The sequence below is a fragment of the Podarcis gaigeae genome, assembly GCF_964106915.1.
Source record: "Podarcis gaigeae genome assembly, chromosome: 4".
Taxonomy (NCBI): domain Eukaryota; kingdom Metazoa; phylum Chordata; class Lepidosauria; order Squamata; family Lacertidae; genus Podarcis; species Podarcis gaigeae.
The window spans coordinates 33540248-33565131 of NC_139677.1; the positions used below are offsets into that span (position 1 = coordinate 33540248).

Genomic DNA, 24884 nt, shown 5'->3' on the forward strand with positions numbered 1-24884 from the left:
CAGTCTAGACATCTGCACTGTTCCTTTCTCCTTAACATAAACAACATAACAGGGGCTTCCTCTCCTGGTTTTTCCTGTTGTCCACCCCTTACGTTCATCTTCTTTGTGCCATATTTTGAAGCCCAGGTTGTTACAGTGGGGGAGGGGGTGCTTCCCTTGTATATTTAACTATGAATCTCTTAGTTACAAGCTAGCAGTTCTATGGTGTCAGGAAACCACAGGTACATTTTTTACATCTTACACTGAGGAATAAGAATTGAATACTTAAAAAAAACCACCTTAGATTTACTTACAGGTTGTTTTTAGCGCTTATTCTATAGTGTCGTGTTTGATGCTCCAATCGAAATTTGAGAATGCATGAAATGCATTTTATCGGTATGTATTTGTTTCTTTTAAAATAAACCATTAAGGACTTTTCTTTTAAACAGATATAGCTGAAAAAAGAATATTCAACAAATCTAGTAACTCAAATCACTTATGCTGTGTTGCATTCTAGGCCACACAATGTGGAACACTTTATGCAAGAAGCTAAAAGGAAGAAGCATAAAGCAGATGCGATGGTAAGAACAAGTCAGTTTTTGACATGTTATTTCAGAATATCTGTGTAATGCAACTTCTTCATCAAGGAAAGTTAAGTAGTGGTGATTTAAAGAAAAAGAAAAAGATAACTAGCTTTATTAGCAAGGAATGTTATGTGTGTAGTTCAGCATGCCTTGAAGAAATCTGAGATTAATTAGTTGATACATTCTTGGATAAATTAAAATTTGAGTTTTCAATTTTTGTTTAGAAAATGTCTTATTGGCATATACCTGCATTTTCAAAAAACTTTTATATATATATAATTTTTGCTATGTAGGCAAGCCTGTCTAGACATGTAGAATGTTGGCATGTGTTTAACCTGGTTTTTAATGCATGGTTAGTTTTTTTAAGTCGTCGTTTTCAACTGTTGTGATAACCTTATTGTTCTTTTCGTAAACCAGTTTGGGGCTCCATTACAATCAAGTGATATATATATATATATATATATATATATATATATATATATATATTGCAAAATAAAATAATGAATAGTTAATTTTTAGTATTATATTTATAGGATTATAGCCATTACTGTCCTTCCATTCACAAAAAGCTCTTTGATCCAGTGGAGGCTTCTGTGAACAGACAGAAGAGGACCTTGGTTGGTTGGTTTGCATCCAAATTTCATTTTTCTCTGCAGCCCACTGGGCCCTCTTCAATCTGTTCTTGATGACTGGGGAACCCTCTGCAGCAGCACAGGAGGTAGCATAGGGCGGAAGGGTCTGTGGTCGAAAGGGAGAAATTATGAAAATCACATCCCTTCCTATTCACAGAAGCCTCTGATGGATCAAATAACCTCCTGTGATTGGAAGGACAGCAGTGGGTACAACCCATTGAATATATGCACCTGTAGTATGCTTAATCTTTATCTGTTGATCTCAGTGGACCTTGGTTCCAACAGTGGTCAGCGAGGGTAAGCAGGGCAGACTCATGCGCCTGGCTTCATGACATCAAGTTTCACTGCTGCTTGCCAGGAGCGGAAGGGAGCTTGCTGATAATGGCTTCAGAACCAAAACACATAGCGTTGCCTTTTGTTAGATGGTTTCCACAAAAATTATAGGTTTTAATTTAACTAGTCTGATGTTTTTATATAACGTTAAATGAAACCATTTTGTTCATAATTATCCATTAGAATAAAGCAGAGGCTTCAATTTGTATTTTTATTTGGAGGTTTTGTTTTATTTTGCTATATACTGCCAATTTTACAAACACATAAATGCACACAAGTGAGATATATGTGTGTGTGCGGGCTTGTGCATATATTAGCCCTGCTTAAATTCTGCCCATTAAATTTCCTTTTTCTTCTCAGTCTTTTGCTTAGTTCTGTTTCTGTTTTAACTTTTATTTATTTACCTTGAAATTACGCTGCTATCTATAACATTTTCATAGTGGAGTACAAGCTTGAAAACAACAAAAGAAAACTAATTAACTAACAGCTAAACATATGGCAGTAAAAGAGCAGCAATATCTAAAAACAGCAAAGAGTAGACGGCACCATGATTAGGAGCAAACAGTTCACAGAAGTTCTCTGAAAGAGGAAGGCCTTCAGCCACTCCAAGAAACACAAGGAGGGAGCCATGTGAAGTCCTTTTGGAAGAAAATTCCAGAGCATCGGGGTGGCAACTGAAAATGTCCTGCTCTTTGTGGAAGCTAATCTAGCTGGAATCTGGAATCTGGTGCAGGACCTTCTCAAAAGGTGTTATGGCAGAGGGGAGGCTCACTTTGGAAGGGACATTCCTTGAGATAATCATGAGCCAACCCATTAAGGACAATTGCTCTCCCAGGCTTAATATTTTATTTTAAAAGCATAACTAACCCTGGTTTTAATTTCAATGTGCAGTTAAACCCTCAACTTGTATCAGCTCTAGGATGTTTATATTATGCTCTCCATTTGTTGTGATTGCTGGGTTTCTTGTCTTCAGGTGGAGAAATTTGGCAAGGCGTTAAATTATGCTGAAGCTGCACTATCCTTTATTGAATGTGGAAATGCTATGGAACAAGGACCCATGGAATCCAAATCCCCCTACACAATGTATTCAGAAACAGTTGAACTTATTAGGTAAGATTGAGTAGGATATTCTGACCGTTGATTAGATCCTTTGTCAGGGATATATCTGAATACTTCTAAATATGAACAGCAATTGTAAGTAGTGAAATAGTAATAAGGTGGCAATTCATTATAAGATCACTGAAGATTGCAATCCCGTGCACACTTACCTAGCAGTAAACCCCACTGAATTCAATGGGGCGTCCTCTAAGTAGATACGTATAGGATAGCACTGTCAGAAAGCTTTTTAATTGCTAGGTCTAATCCTGCCTAAGTTACATTGTCATCGGAAAGAATCACTGTACATAGTGGTTATGAAGTTTGTTCAGGCACCTGTTGATTTTTAGAGAGATTTCTTCGCTCAATGTGATTTTGTACCCTGCCAGAAAGAAGTTGCACCAAAGATGCATTAAACTGGTGCTGTAAATTTAGATTTTACTAACAGGAGACATGGTGTCCTTACACTTGTGTTTTTCTGCCTGCTTGGTGAGGGAGACAATTCAGAGAGAATTTTGCAAAAAGAAAAGAAAAAGTGCAAAGCCACCCTTAGTCTCTTCAGAAATTGCACCGATGCCCAAATTTAAGTGCAATATTGTGTGAACACACCCCAGTTTGTGGAATTCATCATTTTGTTGAGATTCTTCCAGTACAGGTGCAATGATCAGTTTAAAGGAAGGGCTGAAAATGTGCATTCCACACACTCAAAAGCTTGTGACTTGGTGCTAAGAGTTTTTAGAAGACCCATATATCTCTTACAGATCTAGACTTCTCAGAGTTTTCTGGGAAGAGGGATTAATCATTAAACTAGTCTGAGAATTCCAGCTCTGGGAGGAGAATAGTGGTCTTCTAACACCTCTCAGAACCCTTAACAAACTTGATTTCCCAGTTTGCAAGAAGACATGGCTGTTTAAAGTGGTATGCTACTGATTTAAATGCAAAGTGCAGATGAATAGCTATTTAAAGGCATTATTGTGCTTGACTAAAACTAGGCAGGCACACGGCCCCACTAGCATTGAAAGGAATTGCTACTTAAAAGAGGAGGGTAGAACATATTGATGGTGGAAGAAGAAGAAGAAGAAGAAGAAGAAGAAGAAGAAGAAGAAGAAGAAGAAGAAGAAAATGTGACATGCTGAGGCTGTAGTCTGGTATAGACAGCCAGCAGTAAGTCCAATTGAATTTAATGAGCCTTGCTTCTGAGAAGAATTCTTAGAATTTTCTGCAATATGATACACAGAATTGTGCTGTAAATCATCAAGTGCCATAAATCAGCTCAGCTCCGTTATTATTGGACACTTATTATAAACATGCTTTTCCATTAATGCATGTTGACCTTATTTACTGTCCTTGTTTTTGCTCTTTTGAAGGTACGCTGTGAGGCTAAAACCCCACTCAGGCCCTAATGCTATTCCAGAAGAAAAACAGTTAACGACATTATGGTTAGTAAATTGCTATTTATTTGAAAGATTTGCTTTATTCTGTGACTCAGTTCCTGCTTTTTCCATTTATAATCTCATAAGTTATATTCAATGGTCAGGGATTTTTTTAAAAAAATCACTTTCCCTCACTTTGAAGGCTTGACTATGACGTCTCTCAATTTTCTAAGTGGCAATGTTAAGTGTACTGTCATACCATCCAACTTCAACACCCCATTCTCCCCACCCTCTATATTCATGTATTAAAGTTCCCAGCTTGAACAAATTAGCTCCTATGTATGTCTACCCAAAAGTAAGTCCCACTGAATTCAGTGAGACTTGCTCCCAGGTACGTGTGTACCTAATTGCAGCCTGAATTTTCTTTTGACTGCAATATTATATTCTGTTAGTCCTAATACTTCTTAAACTAGCATGTGAACTGAAGGGAAAGCTAGACTAAAATAAGATACAGCCTACAGGGACACAGGTGGCGCTGTGGTCTAAACCACTGAGTGTCTTAGGCTTGCCGATAAGAAGGTTGGCAGTTCAAATCCCCAAGATGGGGTGAGCTCCAGTTGCTCTGTCCCAGCTCCTGCCAACCTAGCAGTTTGAAAGCATGGTAGTGCAAGTAGATAATTAGGTACCACTGCGACGAGAAGGTAAACGGCGTTTCTGTGCACTCTGTTTTCTGTCAAGGTGTTGCGTTGCACCAGACGTGGTTTAGTCATGTTGACCACATGACCCAGAAAGCTGTCTGTGGACAAATGCTGTCTCCCTCAGCCTGAAAGCGAGATGAGTGCCACAACCCTATAGTTGCCTTTTACTGGACTTAACCATCCAGGGGTCCTTTACCTTTTACCTTACAGCTAATACTATGCATAAAAGAAAAGAAAAACCAAGCCCAAACCAATGCATACTTGGTAGGGGGGGGGAATCAAACCTTAAGAATTTCTCATGAGCATACCCAAGTCCTGCTCCACATACCAGCCTCTCCCATGAAGAAGTTGTTTACTGGGAAGCAAGGTTCCTCCCCAAGCCTACCTAGGCCTCTAAGGAAAAGGGCAGATGGACCCTGACTCGCTCACCACAAGTGGCCATTCACCAGTGGGAAGGATGCATACAAGAGTTTCTCCAGAGGATGGAGAGAAGAGTCCCACTACATGGCAGTCCTAATGGAAGCCTCTCAATATGAAAACAGTCCCCTGTATGTGATATTTCTGATCCACTAAACAGAGAGGTGTGTCTGGTTGCACATTTGTTTCTGAATAGCAGTACTCGTTGTTGTTTAGTCGTTTAGTCGTGTCCGATTCTTCGTGACCCCGTGGACCAGAGCACACCAGACACTCCTGTCTTCCACTACTTTTCGCAGTTTGGTCAAACTCATGTTAGTAGCTTCGAGAACACTGTCCAACCATCTCATCCTCTGTCATCCCCTTCTCCTTGTGCCCTCTATCTTTCCCAACATCAGGGTCTTTTCCAGGGAGTCTTCTCTTCTCATGAGGTGGCCAAAGTATTGGAGCCTCAGCTTCACGATCTGTCCTTCCAGTGAGCACTCAGGGCTGATTTCCTTCAGAATGGAGAGGTTTGATCTTCTTGCAGTCCATGGGACTCTCAAGAGTCTCCTCCAGCACCATAATTCAACAGCATCAATTCTTTGGCGATCAGCCTTCTTTATGGTCCAGCTCCCACTTCCATACATCACTACCGGGGAAACCATAGCTTATAGAGTGCTTATACAACCCTTATTGCATTTTATGGATGCTTCTGTTTATATGGGTAGGAATGTGCAGCTCCATCCAAGGCTGCTAGTTCTTACATGCGTAGGTACCAGAGCTGGATCAGGGCCTATCCAGCAACAGAGACCTGCATGTGTAAGAAGTTTTGCACACTTTGCCCAGTATGGAAGTGCCTTTCGAAGCACACCTGCAGCATAATGTTCCATCTGAGCCCTGTTGAACTGGATAGGACTTCATTCTTCATCTTAATAGAAATGCTCACCCACTGCTGATATACATGACGGATTGCTCTGAACTGAAGCTGGCACAGGGCGACTGTTTTTAAAGTTCTGGTGGCTTCTCAGCCTGTGATTTTACTATAATTTCAAAATGCATTTTATCATGGTTTGGTTCATACTTGATGTAAATTCTATTTAACATTTATACTGAAAATCAAGATCCGGACAGATATTCTTCTGCTCTGCAGGAGTTTTGTGTGTGTGTGTGTGCTTCCCTTAGTTTATTTTAAAATAAACTTCCAGATAAAATTACGTTGAGTTATGTAGCTTTAAAGGTAATATAATTTTCCTTTGCTAGCTAGCACCTTTGGTGGAGAAAATTAATTGGTAGGAATTTTGTTTTAGTGACCTTGTGGGGTTTTTTGCGGGGTGGGGGGAGAGAGAGAGAGACTGGAGATTGTAAACAGTTCCATGGAGCTAGCAGCAGCACACCAGCAAGTGGGACTTAATCCAAATGCAAAAAAGGTACTGCATCTCATTAAAAAGAAAGGTCAAACAGAGGGAAAGTGGAGGGAGGGTTCTCTCTTAGCAGCACTGAATAACAACTCCTAACTCACTGCTTGCCACATAGTGGATGAGTTGCTTTCATTTGCATATTCACTGTACCTGGGAAGGTTACAGGGTGAGAGTAATGACTTCAGGACTATAATTCTATTGTGCTGCCTGGATTCAAACAAAGCAAGCTGGGCAGAATGCCATGGAACTACAGTTATACTCATAACCAGGGCCACCTATTTCATCTCCTAAGCAGAGGCTACCCTCTAGTGGAGATGAAAGTCACATAGCAGTTCTTACAAGAAAAATAAAATGTGAAATGCATCCAATTCAGGGTTCTCCAGTATTTCATTGGGTGGGGGAGTTGTTCAAAGGCATACCTGAACGTAGCTAAAATAGATGAGAGGGTTCTGCAAATTCTGTTTAAAGACATTGATTTTCAGAGTTTAGAAGATGACTGGGAAATGCCTTGAAAAGTGGGGGGGGGGGGTGAGAACCAATACCCAATAAGGACCAGATATAATCTACCCCACACGTAATCTTTGTGCAAAGCACATCTGTGGTATTGGACTCCTCATCAGAGGAGGACCAAGCCCTGTCAGGCTGCTTCTGGGTGCAAGGATCCTGATCCAATGAGGAGGCTGAGGAGGGCCTTCTACACCCAGGGTGAGTCCAGCCGCTGACATCAAGACCAATCAGGTCCCCAGCCTGAGGAAAAGGCAGTGTCTTAAACACCAGATGCAAACCTGGCCCATGGCCCATCTGGAGAAGTGCTTGGCTATAGGTAAGGGTTTTTCAGTTAGGCCCTCCTCTCAAGGAGATGCATGGAGAGAAATGAGTTGGCTGGCATCAGCTGAGGTTAGGATGTGGTTCCACTAAGGTAAAGGTAAAGGGACCCCTAACCATTAGGTCCAGTCGTGGCCGAATCTGGGGTTGCAGCGCTCATCTCGCTTTATTGGCCGAGGGAGCCGGCGTACAGCTTCCGAGTCATGTGGCCAGCATGACTAAGCTGCTTCTGGCGAACCAGAGCAGCGCACGGAAACGCCGTTTACCTTCCCACCGGAGCAGTACCTGTTTATCTACTTGCACTTTGACGTGCTTTCGAACTGCTAGGTTGGCAGGAGCAGGGACTGAGCCACGGGAGCTCACCCAGTCGTGGGGATTCAAACCGCCGACCTTCTGATCAGCGAGTCCTAGGCTCTATGGTTTAACCCACAGCGCCACCCGCGTCCCACTAGCTCCAGCTTAAAAACCCTAGGAGAAGCCACAGCTAGTGCGCCAGCGTAAGCTGATGTTAGGTGTTCCATGGCACTGAAACCAGTTAGGCCTGTTGAAATAGATCTAATAAATATTCCAGTCTCTGAATCTGATCCTTGAGGAGGAGTGTGAACAGGCCAAAACAGTCCAATACCAGCAAATGGTAAAATTTGCTAGAGCCAATCAGAAGGATTGTCTAAATAGAGCAAGTACTGAGCAAATAGCATAAATGAATCACGAGCTACTGGCTTTTAGAGTTAATGTGAGCAGAATTTACAGACCTAGACTTCTAGATCTAGACCTCTCCACCACAAGCAAAGGTTCCAAAGCTTCACTGCAAATTGTCTTTAAACGCATTACAAAAATGTTATAAATGTAAATCAACACACCGTTTCTCAACAACTAGCAATGCAGTCCAGTTTTCTTACCGCACGGTCGTCACATTTTTAATGCAGATTTTTCTTTCCAAAAATGCGGGGTGCAATGGCTATGCAGTGAATTACGGAGCTGCCCATCTGCCTCCCTGCACAGTGGACGTCGGTCCTCGCACCTTGGCAGACACTTCGCTCCAAGCAGCACCAGCCTTGCACAGCCAGCTGCTGCCTAAATAGCAAGAAGTGAGAGTGGGGGCGAGGGTGAGCTAATGGAGCTCAGATGCCCAGCTACACCATGCCTGTGGCACCAGCAAGAGGGGCGGAGGGTGTAGCTGGGGGCAGTTGATGGCGAATAAATAATAATAATAATAATAATAATAATAATAATAATAATAATAATAATAATGTATTGTTATTATTTATACCCCGCCCATCTGGCTGAGTTTCCCCAGCCACTCTGGGTGGCTTCCAATCGAGTGTTAAAAACAATACAGCATTAAATATTAAAAACTTCCCTAAACAGGGCTTCCTTCAGATGTCTTTTAAAGATAAGATAGCTGCTTATTTCCTTCACATCTGAAGGGAGGGTGTTCCACAGGGCGGACGCCACTCCCTGCAACCTCACTTCTCGCAATGAGGGAACTGCCAGAAGGCCCTCGGCGCTGGATCTCAGTGTCTAGGCTGAACGATGGGGGTGGAGATGCTCCTTCAGGTATACAGGACCGAGGCCATTTAGGGCTTTCAAGGTCACGAAGGCCCCACTGAGCGTTTAGAACCTTGGCTGCTTAGCAGGCAGGTTTCCTGGCCAGGTTTTGAACGAGGAGTTTACTGTATTTCTCCTGCGACGATTATGCAGTGAAAGCTTTGGGGCCGATTTTAGGGCTGGAAGAAAGGGGTGCAGTGGCGATGATTATGCGGTGAATTACAATAGCTCAGTCTCTGGGACCAGAGGGAGATTCAGATAGTCAAGTTTCTCCTTCAATATGCTGGCAGCTTCCAGAGAGAGCCCAAGACAGCTAAGGATGAATCATCAACTACTAACATAAACACCAAAAGAAATACTCCACCCCCCTTGTTGCAGCTTTAGCTGCACACGCACCTTTTTGCACTTGTTGCATTTCTCTGCAAAACAGGCATTCTACAAATACAAACCTCCACATCCCATTTTATACGCAATGCGCACAAACATAGCATTTTATGCACATTAAGCACATCTTTTACACTTATTCCAGCTCTCTCCTAGAGAGACAGACAGTGCTTGTTCAAGGTATTCTAAGATTAATAACCTGAGAGACATATGCTACCATCTCTTGATATCCTCATTCATGTCCAGTAGCTCCTTGGTTCCTGGAAGATGTGGCAGCCGACTGGCAGCAGGGGGGTGGGACAAGTGCCAAAATAACCTGGGACATTAAGATCCCACAGATGGCAAGAGCCAGTGCCGCTAATAGGATTTACAAGCCTCAGGAACATATGTGAGTAAATCAGTTAGGACTCTGGTTTACACAGTCATGGGGTGGCACAAAAGACCAGGAATGACCAAATTTACATAAACATACTTGCAGTATTGCCTTATCTGGCTATAAACACGAATCACGCACCCAGAAACATAAGGCATTTGAACAAAGGCAATTGAAAGAAGATAAACCGAGTCTCAATTTTTTTTGTAAAACAGGCAACGCCTTCCATGGTGGTAGAGGGAGTAATAGGAGCTTGTGCCAGGCTCAAAGAAGCTGTGCTTGAGCACAGTACTGTTTTTAGAGAATGGCTCTGAAAAGAGCTGAAGGAATTTAACAAAGAGATGAAATGTGTTAGGAGGTGATAGTTTTTGCAGAGACCTGAAGATGATAGGATGGTGCAATCACTGCTTGTGAAGTGCACCCTTTTTTTTTCTTCTCTGTCCAAACGTGTTTTGCAGACTTGTTTCCTATAGGGCTTCAACAACTTTCAGCTCCTGATTGCCCAGAGAAGAGAGCAGAACAAAAGAAATAAGCACATACAGCACAAGCATTGATGGCTCTGTTGTGTTATCTCCACCTCCTTTCCGAACTATTGTTTGTCAGCGTTAATAAGTAATCCTTATCCTAGAATGTTTTCTAGCTTGGTGATTAAAACTGAAGTGATAGCTTTGAATCTTTCTCTCTCTCCTTTCCTTACAGTTACCGCTGTCTGGCAATTCTATATTGGAGAATGTTTCGACTCAAAAGAGACCATGCTGTAAAATATTCAAAAGCACTTATTGAGTATTTCAAGGTACTTTCTTGTCTTGGGAAAACCTGAATATATTGGGGGGGGTGGCATTATTGTTCCTGAATACTGGAAACAATACTGGCCACTTTTCTAAACATTTTGATTTGTAAATAAAATTTGAGGTGCATATCATAGGGAGATGTGTGGTGGCCATTGACATGGCAGCTGCCCCCCCATTAATTAAATCAATATAAATACTTAGCTAACTGAGGTTCTGCCCCTTCCCAACATAAAGTCTCTCCCCCCCCCCCCCGAATATAGAATTCTACGATTCTGTATGATTCTGTGATTGGACTTAGTTCTGAGTAACGTATAGGATTGTGCTGTAAGATGTTCTCCCTTTTCCTCTGAGCTGTGTCTTGTTGGCACTCATTACAAACCCTTTAGTTACTTGTAACATATTTTTCCCCTCTGCAGAATTCATCTAAAGTTGCTCAAGTCCCATCTCCCTGGGGTGCCAGTGGAAAGTAAGTTCATTGCTCCACTATCCTATGCTAAGATTTCATTCAGCCATCCACACACAGCTATAGTTTTGAATACTAGCAACTTAGGGGTAATTTTGCTGCTGCTGTTTATAAAGAACCTGCAGTGGGCTTTGATCAGATGAACAGGCGTTATTTACAATAAAATAAAAAGTAACCTGAAAGGGTTTTGAGACTGCTTTGCTCATTGCATGGCAACCAGCCTGAATTTGTTGCAAAGGGTACGTACATTCCTATCTTGATTCTCCCAAAGGGTGTACCTGGGATGCATGCATTTTTGAAAACCAATTTGTCACATTCGTGCTTTATATTTGTTTGCATGCAGTTTTAAGAATCTTTAACTGTACACCCAAATAGTAATGCGTGAAATAGCCTTGCTTTGCTTCTGCGTCACTGAATCCTCCGGCCAGCATCATTATTGCTTTCTTTCTGGGCCCTCTATAAATTGTAGAGGAAAAGCTAGCTGCAAGAACTGTTTTCTCTGCCTTGCTGGGGCTTTGCTGTATTCTGAAACAACATATCCACAAATACCAGGAAGAACTTGCAACCCTTAAAAAAAAGTATTGGGAAAGAATAATGAAGCTTGTTGTAAAGAAGGACAGGATGTGGAAGTCAATAGGTCAGGGGAACACTAGCCTGGGTAAAACCATTTATGTTTACTGGTATCCTGTGGTGGCTGGTGTCCATTAGAACTGGTAGGGCAAGAAGACAGGGAGCCCAAACAGTAGTCATACCAACAACAGGCAAAGCTTGTTTCTTTTAACTCCATCCTCTTGCCTGTTGAGTTCTGCAAGTACAACATGGAGACCGAGGAGAAGGAGGATGATGTCGGCCATTGTCACCCGCTTTTAAGTCAGAATAAGGCAGGCCGGTGGGGGCTGGCTGAGGGCACACCGGCGGGGCCATATCATAATGGACCAGCTCCCACCGCTGGTATCTTGAGTATATGTACACAGTTTTTAATATCCTACAATAAACTTTGGTTTTCAGGTATACGGGAACACCCTCTCCAGTTTCACCCAGCCCATCTCCTGTGAGTTCTGTAGGGTCCCAGGGAAACAATAGAGCCCCCTCCCCCTCCTCCATCATCAGCATTCCACAGCGGATTCACCAGATGGCAGCCAATCACGTCAGCATCACCAACAGCATCTTGCACAGTTATGACTACTGGGAGATGGCTGACAATCTTGCCAAGGAAAACCAAGGTAGGTGTTTGAAAATCACTAAAATTGGCCAGGATTGTTGACAAGCCGTTTTTGACCCATGCTTGAGTCTAGGTGTTGTGGGTCTTGGATCTAGATCCATGAACCTGCTGATGAAGCAGGATTGGGCACCAGTTCATTCTGCCACTTATCCTGATGCTCCTTCTCACCTCTCTGACTTGCCACTGGCATCACAGAATGAGGAAGAAAGCGCCTGTTTTTCTTTCAAAAACAGTGACCAGAGTCCCAAACTCCAAGAACGACTTGGAGTTGACTGGTCACCACTCTCTCAATCACCTTTGTCTAGAAAGGGTATGTTAACCACTGATCTACAGCGGATAACATTACAGTGGCACCTCTGGTTACGTACTTAATTCATTCTGGAGGTCCGTTCTTAACCTGAAACTGTTCTTAACCTGAAGCACCACTTTAGCTAATGGGGCCTCCCGCTGCTGCCATACCGCCGCTGCATGATTTCTGTTCTCATCCTGAAGCAAAGTTCTTAACCCGAGGCATTATTTCTGGGTTAGCGGAGTCTGTAACCTGCAGCGTATGTAACCCAAGGTACCACTGTATATGGGTCCAAGCTTGGTTTCTTCAGGAGCGGCTGAATTATAACTTCTTTTTCAAAAGCTGGAACTGCTCATTCAAGAGACATTTACAAACTTTTGGACCAGAGAAGACATCCCCTTCCTGCTAGAGTGAGGGTGGAGCTTTCAGGTGGTTGTCCAGACTCTACCAGTCAACTTGCCCACACCCTTTGGCTCCAATAACTGAAAATCATTCAAAAAAAGTAGACCATTAGTGGACACCTGCACTAATGACACTATGCTAACTGGAGCTCACATGGTGATGGATGTGGGTGAATTGTATCTCAGAATTGTATGCTACAGCCTGTTATGAACTCCTGTTTCAGCACTTTTAATGGGGCTTAGTCACTCACAACTAACTTTAGCTGAATCAGGGCTGTTTTGTAAACCAGGAAACAAGTAACCATTCTTCTTTTGCACAAAAATCAATGAACCGTTAAGGAAGAAAAGGCTGGGGAACCAACCTTATTGTTTCTATATAAAATCGTTCAGTGGTGGAAAGCTTGCAGTAAAGGCATTAGAAGCCTCAAACAAACCCTTTAACCATGAATTAAATTGTGCCTACGTTACCAATATATTATGTGCGTTAATTAGAAATTTAAAAAATGCCGACCGTGCAACCAGGACTAATCAGTATTGGTTTTTCTAATGTTTTCTTCCCTAGATTTCTTTAATGATTTGAATGCACTGATGGGACCTGTCACCTTGCACAGCAGTATGGAGCACCTGGTACAATACACCCAACAAGGACTCCACTGGATAAAGAGCAGTGCTCAGTTGTCATAATAACTGTGGCTTCATCTGGACACTAGACTCTCTCACAGACAATTCAGTTATTCTAGACACTGTGCTACAGAAATACGCAACCACAGCATTGCTTCAAACAAATGTGAACCTTTCTTTAACATGGAACAATTTTTTTTCCAGACTACAGAAATAGGTGTGTATGTATATTATGCAATGTTTGTCTCTTCCGATGCATTATACTTTAATAGTCTCCAAATATCACTTCTTTACAGAAGAAAACTAAACATAGGTGTTTTAGCACAAACCCTCTCACATATATACAAACACACACACACACACACACACACACACACACACACACACTCCTCCAATAGAAAACTATGGTTTGATTTATCCAGGTATAATAAACATTGCATCTTATTCAGAAAAGTCTTTTCTATGTGATATTAAGTGTGTTCATAAATCTCTGCTTAGCTTTTCTGAAAAGATGTGGTTTCGTAAACTAGGCCAAGTGCAGTTTCATAGGCAGATTTGCTCTATCATAAACTGTTTATTCTGTGATTTACATTTTAACAGAGATGACCAAACTAGGCCAAGTGCAGTTTCATAGGCAGATTTGCTCTATCATAAACTATGTTTATTCTGTGATTTACATTTTAACAGAGATGACCAATTTATGTTCCTTGGGAGCTCTTCTGTTTGCCAGACAATAGTCTGGATACCAGTTTGCATGGAAACGGACATTCATCCCTCCCCGCCAGGGCCAGCCCCTCATGAGGCAGGGTCCACCTGGCGCAGCAGATCCTGATATTGATCTTTCTTCTCTTCCCCCACCTTTGTTCCTGGTGTAGATCTACTCTGACCCCCTTCTTCCCTTGTGTGGGGGGCACTGGGGACACCATTTGGGGATCTGCCTCAAGTGCCAAAATGTCTTGAACCTTCCCTGCTCCCATGAGCCTTATGAATGGTTAGGCTCCATATACGTTAGCATTTAGCAGTAAGGGTTTCCTAGTTACAGAACATCTGCACTCAGACACAACAGCATATACAATAAACATACACAATCACAATGATGCCGTATTAAAGTGTGAAACATGTTTATTACTTAGCAATCTGAAAATGGTGTCCTTCTTTTTTGAATGAAACTGAGGATAAACTTTTTATCATACCTTGATTCGAATATTGTGGGCTCATTAGTGGCCAGATCAAGTCCACAAGCTTCTAATTGGCTACCCTTGTGATTTACATAGAACAATATTCAATTCATAAGGCCTGCTATGTTTTGTGGCTAAAAAAACCCAAAAAAACTAGATTACATGTAGAATGGAATATTTGGTTTTTAAATCATATTTTTTCAGAAATACATATGCATATACTATACTAGGGAATAGTCTTTAAAACTGGTTATAGGGAGGTGGAATAATGAAATAGAATATAAAGGTATTGGGGAAAATATCTCTTTACCAACGGTGACATTTCAAAACAAATTGTAGCTGATTCCACCAATAATGCTGCAAAACCAGTGCATAAACGTACACACACATTCTGATAAACATTTTAGCAATGTAGCATATTAGCAATTTTTTTCTAGTTCAAATTTAATTACATTCAATTCTGTTTATGTGCAAAGCTTGGTTTGCTGCCTTCTGTACTAAAAATAATCTGTTGTTTTCTTCTATACCTGTGCTTTTTATTATTCCATATTTATAAATTCTCTTCAGTGCCTGCTGACCAAGAAAACAAATCTAGCAATAATCAGATTCGATTTCAGTCAGAGAAAGCCGCATCAACTGTCTTGTCCTTTTGATAGATTATTCTTTTTTTTAAAATGAAAATAAGAAAGTGTCTTATGGAGCCTTTAAATATTAACAAATGTATTGTGGCACAAACTTTCATGGGCCAGAGTCCATTTTGTCAGATGCATGGAATGCTCACCTGAATACAGTAGACAAATATACACACATACAATATATACACATACACACAATGGGTACAGAAAAAGGAAGAATTCCCTCTCACCCACCCAATGATCAGGAAGTTATACAGTATAAGAATCTCACTATGATTCTGAGGACCAATGAATACAGAATCTTATTTAATAATTTCATTTTTGTTTTTGATCAATCTTACTTGTTCAGCATTTATATCCTGGAATGTTCAATACTTATTTTGCATCCCATTCTGAATCACACAATACATTTAGTCATTTCATTAACACTAGTTAGATTACTCAGTGCTGAGTTCGGAAAAATGAATTTATAATTCAGTTGACACTGAACGTGATACTTGAGCAGGGCCTCAGTTTTTTAAAAAAAATTACATACATACAACATACATACAAACGAAGCCAGAGCTTCGTTTACTGATTTTGGCATTGCAGTTTTCAGTACTAAAGATGCAAGACAATTTTCAAACTAAACAACTCATCTCTTCAGAAGTGAACATTGCCAACAAATTAAGGGTGCAATCCTAAACACACTTTCTAGGGAGTAAGCACAATTGAACACTGTGTGGTTTGTTTCCAGGTAAACACGCACATGACTGCTCTGTAAGTTCCAGTAACGTTCACGAGTATCACCTGTGTGTACATACCATAGTTTTTCAGACTGATAAAATTACTGTTTTCAGAACCATTTAAGGGAGTGTTGACCCTGAAGATGCCACAAATAAATATTTTGGCATTATACTATGTAAAAAGATAGGAAATGCAACAGAGGTAATGCTAACTGTTGAATACTGGAGCAGGCAGATGGGTGGTGGAAATAAAAGAAATGGAACGAATAGGTTACAAACACAGTTAATGTCCCTATAATCTGTGTGAGGCGGCTATCACAGAATAAGTTCCTGAGTTTCTACCAGTAGCCCCAAAACACTGATAAGAAGGGTTTAAAACGATGGGTTCTTACTATGACAGCAAGACAGTTATTGCATATTTATTTTTGTTTGCATGTTCTTTGCTTATGAAATCCATGGGAGTGCTATGAACATATACCCGTGCATCAAAAATTCCTACTCAGGATGCCGGCATTTTCCCCACCTCAAGCATTCTAGAGTCCATCTGGATAAGTACAATATGTTCCTAGAAATTCTACAGGATTTTTAGGGGGTTTTGTTTGCTCATTAGCATGCAGCCGTGTGCAACTACTGTAGGAACTTACCAAGGCACCACATCTGCCTTGCATGGGATCAAAGTAAGAACACAAATAGGCGTAGATAATTTATAAAAGTGATCAGTTTAAAGAAGAAGAATTGCCTTACATACTAAGAGACCAGTACAGTGGTACCTCGGGTTAAGTACTTAATTCGTTCCGGAGGTCCGTTCTTAACCTGAAACTGTTCTTAACCTGAAGCACCACTTTAGCTAATGGGGCCTCCTGCTGCTGCCGCGCCGCTGCTGCACGATTTCTGTTCTCATCCTGAAGCAAAGTTCTTAACCTGAAGCACTATTTCTGGGTTAGCGGAGTATGTAATCTGAAGCATATGTAACCCGAGGTACCACTGTATTCTAGGTTCATATAATTTCTGAGCAGAGTCTTTGATTACTTATACTGGCACAATCCCAGTAATGCCCATGGACTTCTTCACTATATGGATTTATGAGCAATGAGATGACACCAATTTAAATTAGCAATGAATTTCTGGTGTGTAAAGCTTGAAATAGTTTGCCTTTGGAACTATACATTAGTATTCAGATGTAAATTTCCACCAGTTATACAGGACTTTTGTATAGCCAGATTTTTATTTTTTTAATGAGGGCAAATATTCAGCCCTTAATGGTAAAGGGACCCCTGACCATTAGGTCCAGTCATGGACCACTCTGGGGTTGCAGCACTCATTTCGCTTTACTGGCTGAGGGAGCCGGCATACAGCTTCTGGGTCATGTGACTAGCATGACTAAGCCACTTCTGGCGAACCAGAGCAGCACATGGAAACACCATTTACCTTCCTGCCGGAGTGGTACCTATTTATCTACTTGCACTTTGATGTGCTGTCGAACTGCTAGGTTGGCAGGAGCAGGGACTAAGCAACGGGAGCTCACCCTGTCGCAGGGATTCAAACCGCCGACCTTCTGATCGGCAAACCCTAGGCTCTGGTTTAACCCACAGCATCACCCGCCTTAGTTTGTACTTAATGCATCTATCCACAAGACTGCAATTGACCATTTCCCTCCACTTTTTGGCTACAATTTTTAAACAAAACCAGGGTTCACAAACCTACTTGTATTAAACATGTCTCTCTCTGCTAGTGGAAAGGAACTTTGTTTCTGATGGACACTTGTGATCACTAGAACCCCAGTTCAGCCAGGAGAACTGAGCAACACCTTTGTCCAGTCCAACCTGTTCTGTGTGTTTAGGATTGTGGTCTAAATTATCAATAATAGCAAACAATCACAACTGGATTTCACAAAATCATCGTCTTCTCTTCTTTTCGCGCAACCAAAAATCATTTTAACAAAATCTTGTTAAATATTAATTCTATTTCAACCCACAATTTTCTGAGAAGCCATTGCTCTAGTCCATATCATAATCTAAGACAATGTGACATTTTGTTTCTGCACATCTTCTTAACATAGAAGATAAAACTGTTGGAAAAAAATTATCTTTACAAGTGAAACACCCACAGACTATTTTGTGTGGTGAGGTAACCATTTGTTCTATGGTCAATCTCAGTGTTGCCCATCTAGCCATGTGAGATCATGGCCACCTGTTGCATCATGTGATGAGGAAAAATTTACTAAGTCCCTGCTACCAGTGGGAAATGAGGGCAAGATAGATGCCTAGCCATTTGGTTTCCCATAAGCCAAATCCTGTGTGGTGATAGGTTACTATGAACAGTACATCTTGGGCAGCCTGCTAGTAGGTGGTTGTTATTTTTTTAATTGCCTTTTTTATTTCTGCATTCCCATATTTACTTATTTTGTGCTTTTGCAAATCACTTTTATATTAACTTGAACAAGTAACATTACTACTACATGCAAGCTTTCCAAGTTGTATTTCAAGTAATCCACCACATGACTAGCAGTTGTATGAAGCAGCCACAAATACAGGTGTATGTCTGATGCAGGTTCACTCAAGATGCTCATGTAGGCCCACCAATCCTTTGGCAAGTGCTTGCTATGGGTAAATATTACTTGAACCTGGTAGTAACAGATATGGCTGGCCAGAATTTTTCCAGAGGCCACAATTGCAGGCATTGTTGCCAACTACGTATTGGACAGCCCACCTGGTAATATGTTAGCATTAGCCATCAGTTGCATTTGTGCCCCAGATTATACTCATTCATTTTTGTGTATGTCAGTAATTCTGCTGTATGCCAGTAGAGAGGGGGCAGTTTCCACTATACAGTATCAGCACCCTTTAGGAAATTCCTGCTAGGACTTAACGTCATGTTATAATGATCTGTTTCCATTCCTCTCACACTCCTTAACATAGAACTCAATTAGTCCATAGTTACAGGGGGGTTTTCTATTGGGGCCAGCATTGTTTTGAAAAAAAAACAGGAAAGGCGATAGAGTGCTATCTATAAGTCTGGCACCTTTCTGCTAGCATTTATATGGTCTCAATACAGTTCTTCTGTGTATGTCATTACAATGGCATGTTTTTATTGTTTACACTCACTGAGCAACTTAAGAAACGGAAGTATTCTGTACAGTAATTTATGCTCTAAAGTGTGTGTGTGTATGTATATATGTATGTATGTATATGTATATATATTGAAAGGTTTGAAGTTATTAATTTATTGAATCAGTTGGCATTTCCTCCCCAGTCTCCAAGGGTGCTTCAGAATGGAAGAGCAATATCAAGGAGCCCAGGGAATTGCCTTTTGGTCTGTCTGGCTCACTCTCATTTTCACTGACAGGCCGCAGCTCTCCAAGATTTTAGGCAAGGGGGTCTCTCCCACTCCTACTTGGAAATATCAGGAACTGAAATTTGGACCTACTGCATCCTGAGTTATGACTCTCTCCCCAGCTCTATGTCATGGGCAACTTTCTTCGACCTAACTTTCCAAAACACCCTTGTAGTTGCAGATAACTTTCTTCTTAGACAATACTAATCTGAGGCTATGGCTGCTGCGTTTTGATCACTTTGCGGTGAATTATTTATGCCAAAGCTATTATAAATTTAATTAGAAGTAGCAATGTCAGAGTGTCAATCCAAGCAATACATAGCGAATTAGGAAGGGAAGGGAGTCATATTAATTCTTTATAACAGCATAACTACAAAACATACATGATACGTGACAAGAACGAACTGCAAAGTGCTTTTCCATTTTGCCTCTTTGAGACCAAAAGCAGGAAGCCAATCAAAATACTAAGCCGATCTGCAGCAAGTCTGTCTCAATTCCTTCCTCAAGCAAGCTGAAATGATGCACCCATTGGTGTGTCCATTTGTTGATGATAATGAATACAGGTGTGTTCTTAATCTTGAGGGGTTAATTCACATGCTGTTTGTACCAGTGTATATTCACATCATTAGAACTGCATCAATGTGAGTGGTTTGTCATTTCCTGAGCGTTTCGTCTCAGCCAAGCATGTGACTGATGGAGTGAATAGCGTGCTTATGTACTATTTGAACTTGATGGTCTCCCAAATTTTGTAATAGGAATCGCAGGATGTGCAAGCAACGTCTGTATTATTCTGCCTCCTAGAGTATCAAACTACTTGACATAGCTCAGCAGATAACATTTATTCAATGCCATGTTTGCAAATAAAATATTAAATCCGTTGGCCCCACTTCATGATAAAGAAAATAATGTGAGAGGTTTGTTTGTTTATAGCTCTTTTACATAGCTCTTTTACATAGTTAAAGTTCATGTGTATAAAGTGATGAAATATTATTGACAAATTGTTTTGCTGTTTGGAGATTTTGCTGTTTCTACCATTCATACAAAACTCATGTAGCACAGTTCCTGGAATGGTGAAAAACCCTACTGTAATGTTACAGAATGAGCCTTAAGGATTTGTTTTTGTTTTGTTTTTTAAAAAAGCACTTTTATATTATAAATATTAATTCATCGATAAGATTACTTTTTTAATGTGAAAATAAACCATGAACTCAACACCTTTAACATCTCAATTTTGTCTCATCTGAGTCATTTTGGGAAACGTATAAAGCTGCCATTATTGTAGCAGTACATGTTTCTAAACCATAGGGTAAATCCTCACTCCAGATGAGGATGAAGGGATCTCAAATTATTTTGCATGAAAGAGAAACTGCCCTGTTCTGGGGGATCTCAGAGCTCACAGGAGAAGCCCTGCAATGTCTCATCAAGGAAGGGATTCCAGGCAAGAGTGGAGATCAAGGCAAGAGTTTAAGGCAACCAGGATACCTGAAGGACCTTGACCAGCTCTGCAGAGGCAGATATGCAAGCTGTTGCCTCTGCATGCACTTAGATCAAGGAAAAGGAAAAGGAAATTGCATCTCTGTACTACCCAAGGGCTGGTGTAATATGAGAGAATCCAGAGACACGTCCGTGTAGCTATACTTCCAAAAACAAAATAAAATTGCTGCACCAGTGTGAAACTGCTCCTAAAAATAAGATTTAAAAACATACAGGAACTGATCTGTTCCTGCCCTTGCGTTTTAATAGCAGATATTTTCCCTTGTTGTCATGATTACATTCTGCCATATGGACAGGCAGACAATATTTTAACAGGGCAAATAATGCTATTTTAATCGTTATGTGGAGCCACAATTTTAATCTGACTTCCAGCTGATTGTAGTACAGTTAATGCCACAGCAGAGTTAAATAGTTTTAGAATGCAAGCAGCTGTCTTATATTATTACACTTAAGTTTCATCCTTCTGAAGGGACAATGACAGCTGTAGGCACAGGCCATAATGGGGCAAGGAAGCTGTTTGTTGTAGGGATGTGGTCAAGGGATGATGGCAATGTGGAGCTTTAAAGCTGTGCTCAAGTATAAGGGCCATTGAGAACTGAGCAACGTGTCCTTCAGTGGGACAACTTCTGTGAGTGGACCCTGGCAAGCATCCTGGCTGTAGTGTCAATACTACAAGCTACATTTAAAGAGGTATTTATTCCATAAAGTATATATATCTTGATCGTAGAAAACCTCGAGCTGGTTTTACAAAGAGGATAAAACAATAACATCAGTAAGAACAAACTTAGGGGTGGGGGTGGGGAATCTAAATTTGCCCTAGATTTTTTTTACTTATTCAAAACTCAGTGGCATCTGTAAATAATCTTTACACTTTCTCTAGTAAATCACTGTACTGGGGCACATGCGCGCCTGTTATCATATTACACAATGAAAGAGATTGGGGATAACTTTATTTGATTATTTAATTTCTATAAAGTTTAATAGATTAAAAAATCACTATAAGCCCCCTGCAAAAAAACTGAAGCAGCAACAGATAAAATATTACAAATATACAAAGTTACATACGAAAATGTTAATTTAATACAAACTTACATCTCTCTCCCCCCATTCATTTCCCTTCTGACACACCCTCCCTTTCAACCTCTGGGTTTTCATGGTTTTGAAACCATTTCATACTTTAAAAATCAGAGTGTTGGTTTTGTTTTGTTTTTGCTTCCTGGTTTTTCTATGTACTAGCTCCCTGCAGCTCCTCTTTTTGCCCACTAGATGTCAGTCAAAGGCAGCTGCATTTCAGATGAGGCCTCTTCATCCTTTATTTTCCACCCCTGACAGCAACAGCGTGTTAAACATAGATTATCCTTGCACTTTAATCCCCAAATGTATCCCCGTCTCGGCTAAGCCTCTGTAGCAGACAGAAGCTAGGAATGTCCTGTAATGAATGATACTGATAAAAGCAGGTACAGTGCGGCAGTGCGGGAGACGTCTAGCGTTGCATGCAAACTCTGCGGGCTGTGCCTGCAATGCAGCACTGTCTTGTATGAGAGATGCGATCAGACTGATTTCAACATTATGCACACAGCCAGAGTTAATGTGATCTTGTCTATAACGTTCGGCTGCCTATGCAAAACCATTCGGTTACAAGGTAATCGATCTTTCACTTACATGCAGAGCAGTCTCCTCGGTGCAAGCTCTCTTGAGGCTATTGTTACAAGGTGGGGGGGAGAGGAATCCTGATATTTACATAGACATAGTCGCTAAATGTACGTTAGCTTATTTTACTAAGATTTTGTTGTTCTGTCTCGTGTGTGTGCTAGCATTTGTAGAAAGCAGTGTTTTGTGTGTGCTGACACACAAGATCCGGAGCAGATGTCGTTTTCTTTGTACACACACAAATATGTAGAAACAGCTGTGCATTGCTTCACACACGTTTTCACCCATCTGTTGCAATCGCCCTGGAGCAATGAGTTATGTCGGTTTTTTTGTGGGCTTTGTGCGGTCCAATAATAAACCAAAGACATTAAAATGAAATTGGCAAAGCTGGAATTTGATTCTATGGAGGCACTCAAATAAAAGCGATGAAGTTACCCATGAGTCAAGGGCAGAAGAAAAACTCTTAAAGGGCTACACTGAATATCAGAAAAATAAATGCACATAGAAAATAAAGTTTTTAAAAGAATATTGTTATATCCCCCCCCCCCATTTCCACAAGTGGTGCAAGATTTCAGCGGTTGCAGATGCTTTTATCCAGGGTGTGAGTTTCCTTCAGGACAATGAGACACAGTGGAGACTGTGGTGTCTTTATGATACATGGTTTATTTACACATATATACAGCCAGAATCCAACAGAGGAATGTCCAGCAATACAGTCCAATAGGTTCTGGCCTCTCCCATAGACACAACATTGGATTCAAAACAAATAAGAACATCCTGCTTTTCTTGGCTTTCTCTCTCCAACCTACTGCTTAGTAACTGCTCCTTATCTCCGGGAATAGGGGAGTATATAAATGCAACAAACAACAACAACAACAACAACTCCACTTTAGGTTCCATGATGGAGGACAGCCAAGGTGGGATCTAAATACAGTACAAATTACTGAAGAAACAAAAGAAAACATACTAGTGTGAATGCAGACCAACTACATTTACTTTGCTGGATGAGCAATCAACAACTTGCCAGTTGCACAGTGTGCATTTATTTATTTCTGCAAGGGGCTTATGGATCGTTTTTCAGGTGGACACCACTAAGTGTTTTTACCACAGATTATGACAAGCTTTGGGTTGTTTTTTTTATTTATTAAAAAAGTTAAGATAAAACAAGGGCAATAGTTTGCTTAGAAGTAAGAGATCTCCAGAAGCCCCTGTTGTGCAGGTCAGGGGGGCGCGGCTGAGGGGCAGCAGGTCTCTTTTATTTTCTGATCCTTTCGGAGAAAGGCGGCCCTTCAGAAGCTTAATGTCGGATATATAGCGATACATAAGTGTTTTTTTTAAAAGGAAAATCCAGTGTCTGTGTGCATCTGCATGTACGCTTGGAAAACGCCATGCGTATGAAAGTCAGCCCCGTGCGAGCCTGTCTTTGTGTGCAAAGAGGCTTCGCTGCACTTGCTGCACGTTCTAGGAGCGCTTATAGACGAGTTGCAAGACTTGCCGCCGACTACGTGCTTAAGCACGAAAAAAACCTGCCGAATTTAAAACACGCCGCGCCAGGGACCTTTGCGCGCGCCTTTAAGAAGTGGCGACACAACGCCTGCATCGGCGGCGACGCCACACGCCGAGCTTCTGTTCGCAGCAGCAGCAGCAGCTCCAGGTCTGACTGCGCGCGTGGATCTATATCTAGCTTGTCTATATATAGCTTTCCTCCGTGCGGCGTCAGGGCTATCCTGTCAGCTCCCTCCCGCCGCCGCCTCCTTGTTTGTTGTGTATGAACGAGAAAGCGCGCTTCTCTCCTCTCGCCGCCTCCCCTGTAGGGGGCGCTAGAGTACCTCGTCTGCTTCCCCTTTACTCAGAGGACACTCAGGCAGCCCGCAGCGCCAGGCGTGAGGTAAAAAGAGCGAGTCAGAAGGCGAGGAAAAAAGGGGGGGATGGCGCGCGCGCGCGCTCTCACTCTTCTCTTCCCCAGACGTCACGTGGAAAGCCTTCTCTCCCCCCCTCCCCTCCCTTTTCCTTTTATTTATTTCTCTCTCTCCCCGTTGGCCACGCGACTGCTTAAGGCCACCAGGGGGCGCCGCCTCAGGGCAGGACTGTCTGATTGGTTGGCTGCGGCGAACGAGCGCTGTTGATCAAGCGAAAGAGAGAGAGAGGGAAAAGGCCCAACGGCTGCGGCGGCGGCGCGAGACTCTTGAGCGCGCCGTGCGTGACGCGGCGTTCCGAGAGGGAAGGTCGGAGGAGGAGCGACGGCGAGGTGAAGGCGCAGGCGAGGCGAAGTGTGTGAGGAGCTGCTGCTGCTGCTGCTGCTGCTCTCGCTGCGGCGGCGGCGGGCGGCGTGAGCCGGGGACGCGATGTGAGGTTTCCACACGGCCCGGCAGGGCAGGCGGCGACGCCCGGCGGGCGGGCAAAGGTGAGAGAGGCTGTGGAAGAGGTTGGCCCGCCGCCTTCGC

General features: G+C 41.9%; 2 protein-coding genes across 4 annotated transcripts in view; both read left to right on the top strand.

The window, feature by feature from the left end:
- Positions 1–20525, top strand: part of AFF3 (ALF transcription elongation factor 3) — a 223992-nt gene extending 203467 nt beyond the window's left edge. The window contains exons 15-23 of the mRNA XM_083735433.1: positions 497–560; positions 2502–2638; positions 3991–4062; positions 10338–10431; positions 10846–10895; positions 11901–12115; positions 13367–13955; positions 14041–16941; positions 18781–20525. Coding sequence (XP_083591559.1) covers positions 497–560; positions 2502–2638; positions 3991–4062; positions 10338–10431; positions 10846–10895; positions 11901–12115; positions 13367–13488 — 754 coding nt within the window. The 3' untranslated portion in view covers positions 13489–13955; positions 14041–16941; positions 18781–20525. The remainder of the gene's footprint in view (positions 1–496; positions 561–2501; positions 2639–3990; positions 4063–10337; positions 10432–10845; positions 10896–11900; positions 12116–13366; positions 13956–14040; positions 16942–18780) is intronic.
- A 2797-nt stretch (positions 20526–23322) lies between these two features.
- REV1 (REV1 DNA directed polymerase) overlaps positions 23323–24884 on the top strand; it is a 43086-nt gene continuing 41524 nt past the window's right edge. The window contains exon 1 of one of the 3 annotated variants that reach the window (XM_083735431.1): positions 23323–24328. The gene's annotated coding sequence lies outside the window, so the exon portion shown is untranslated. Of the gene's footprint in view, positions 24329–24575; positions 24845–24884 lie in introns of those variants that run through there. The other 2 variants (XM_083735430.1, XM_083735432.1) reach the window with 2 other exon arrangements.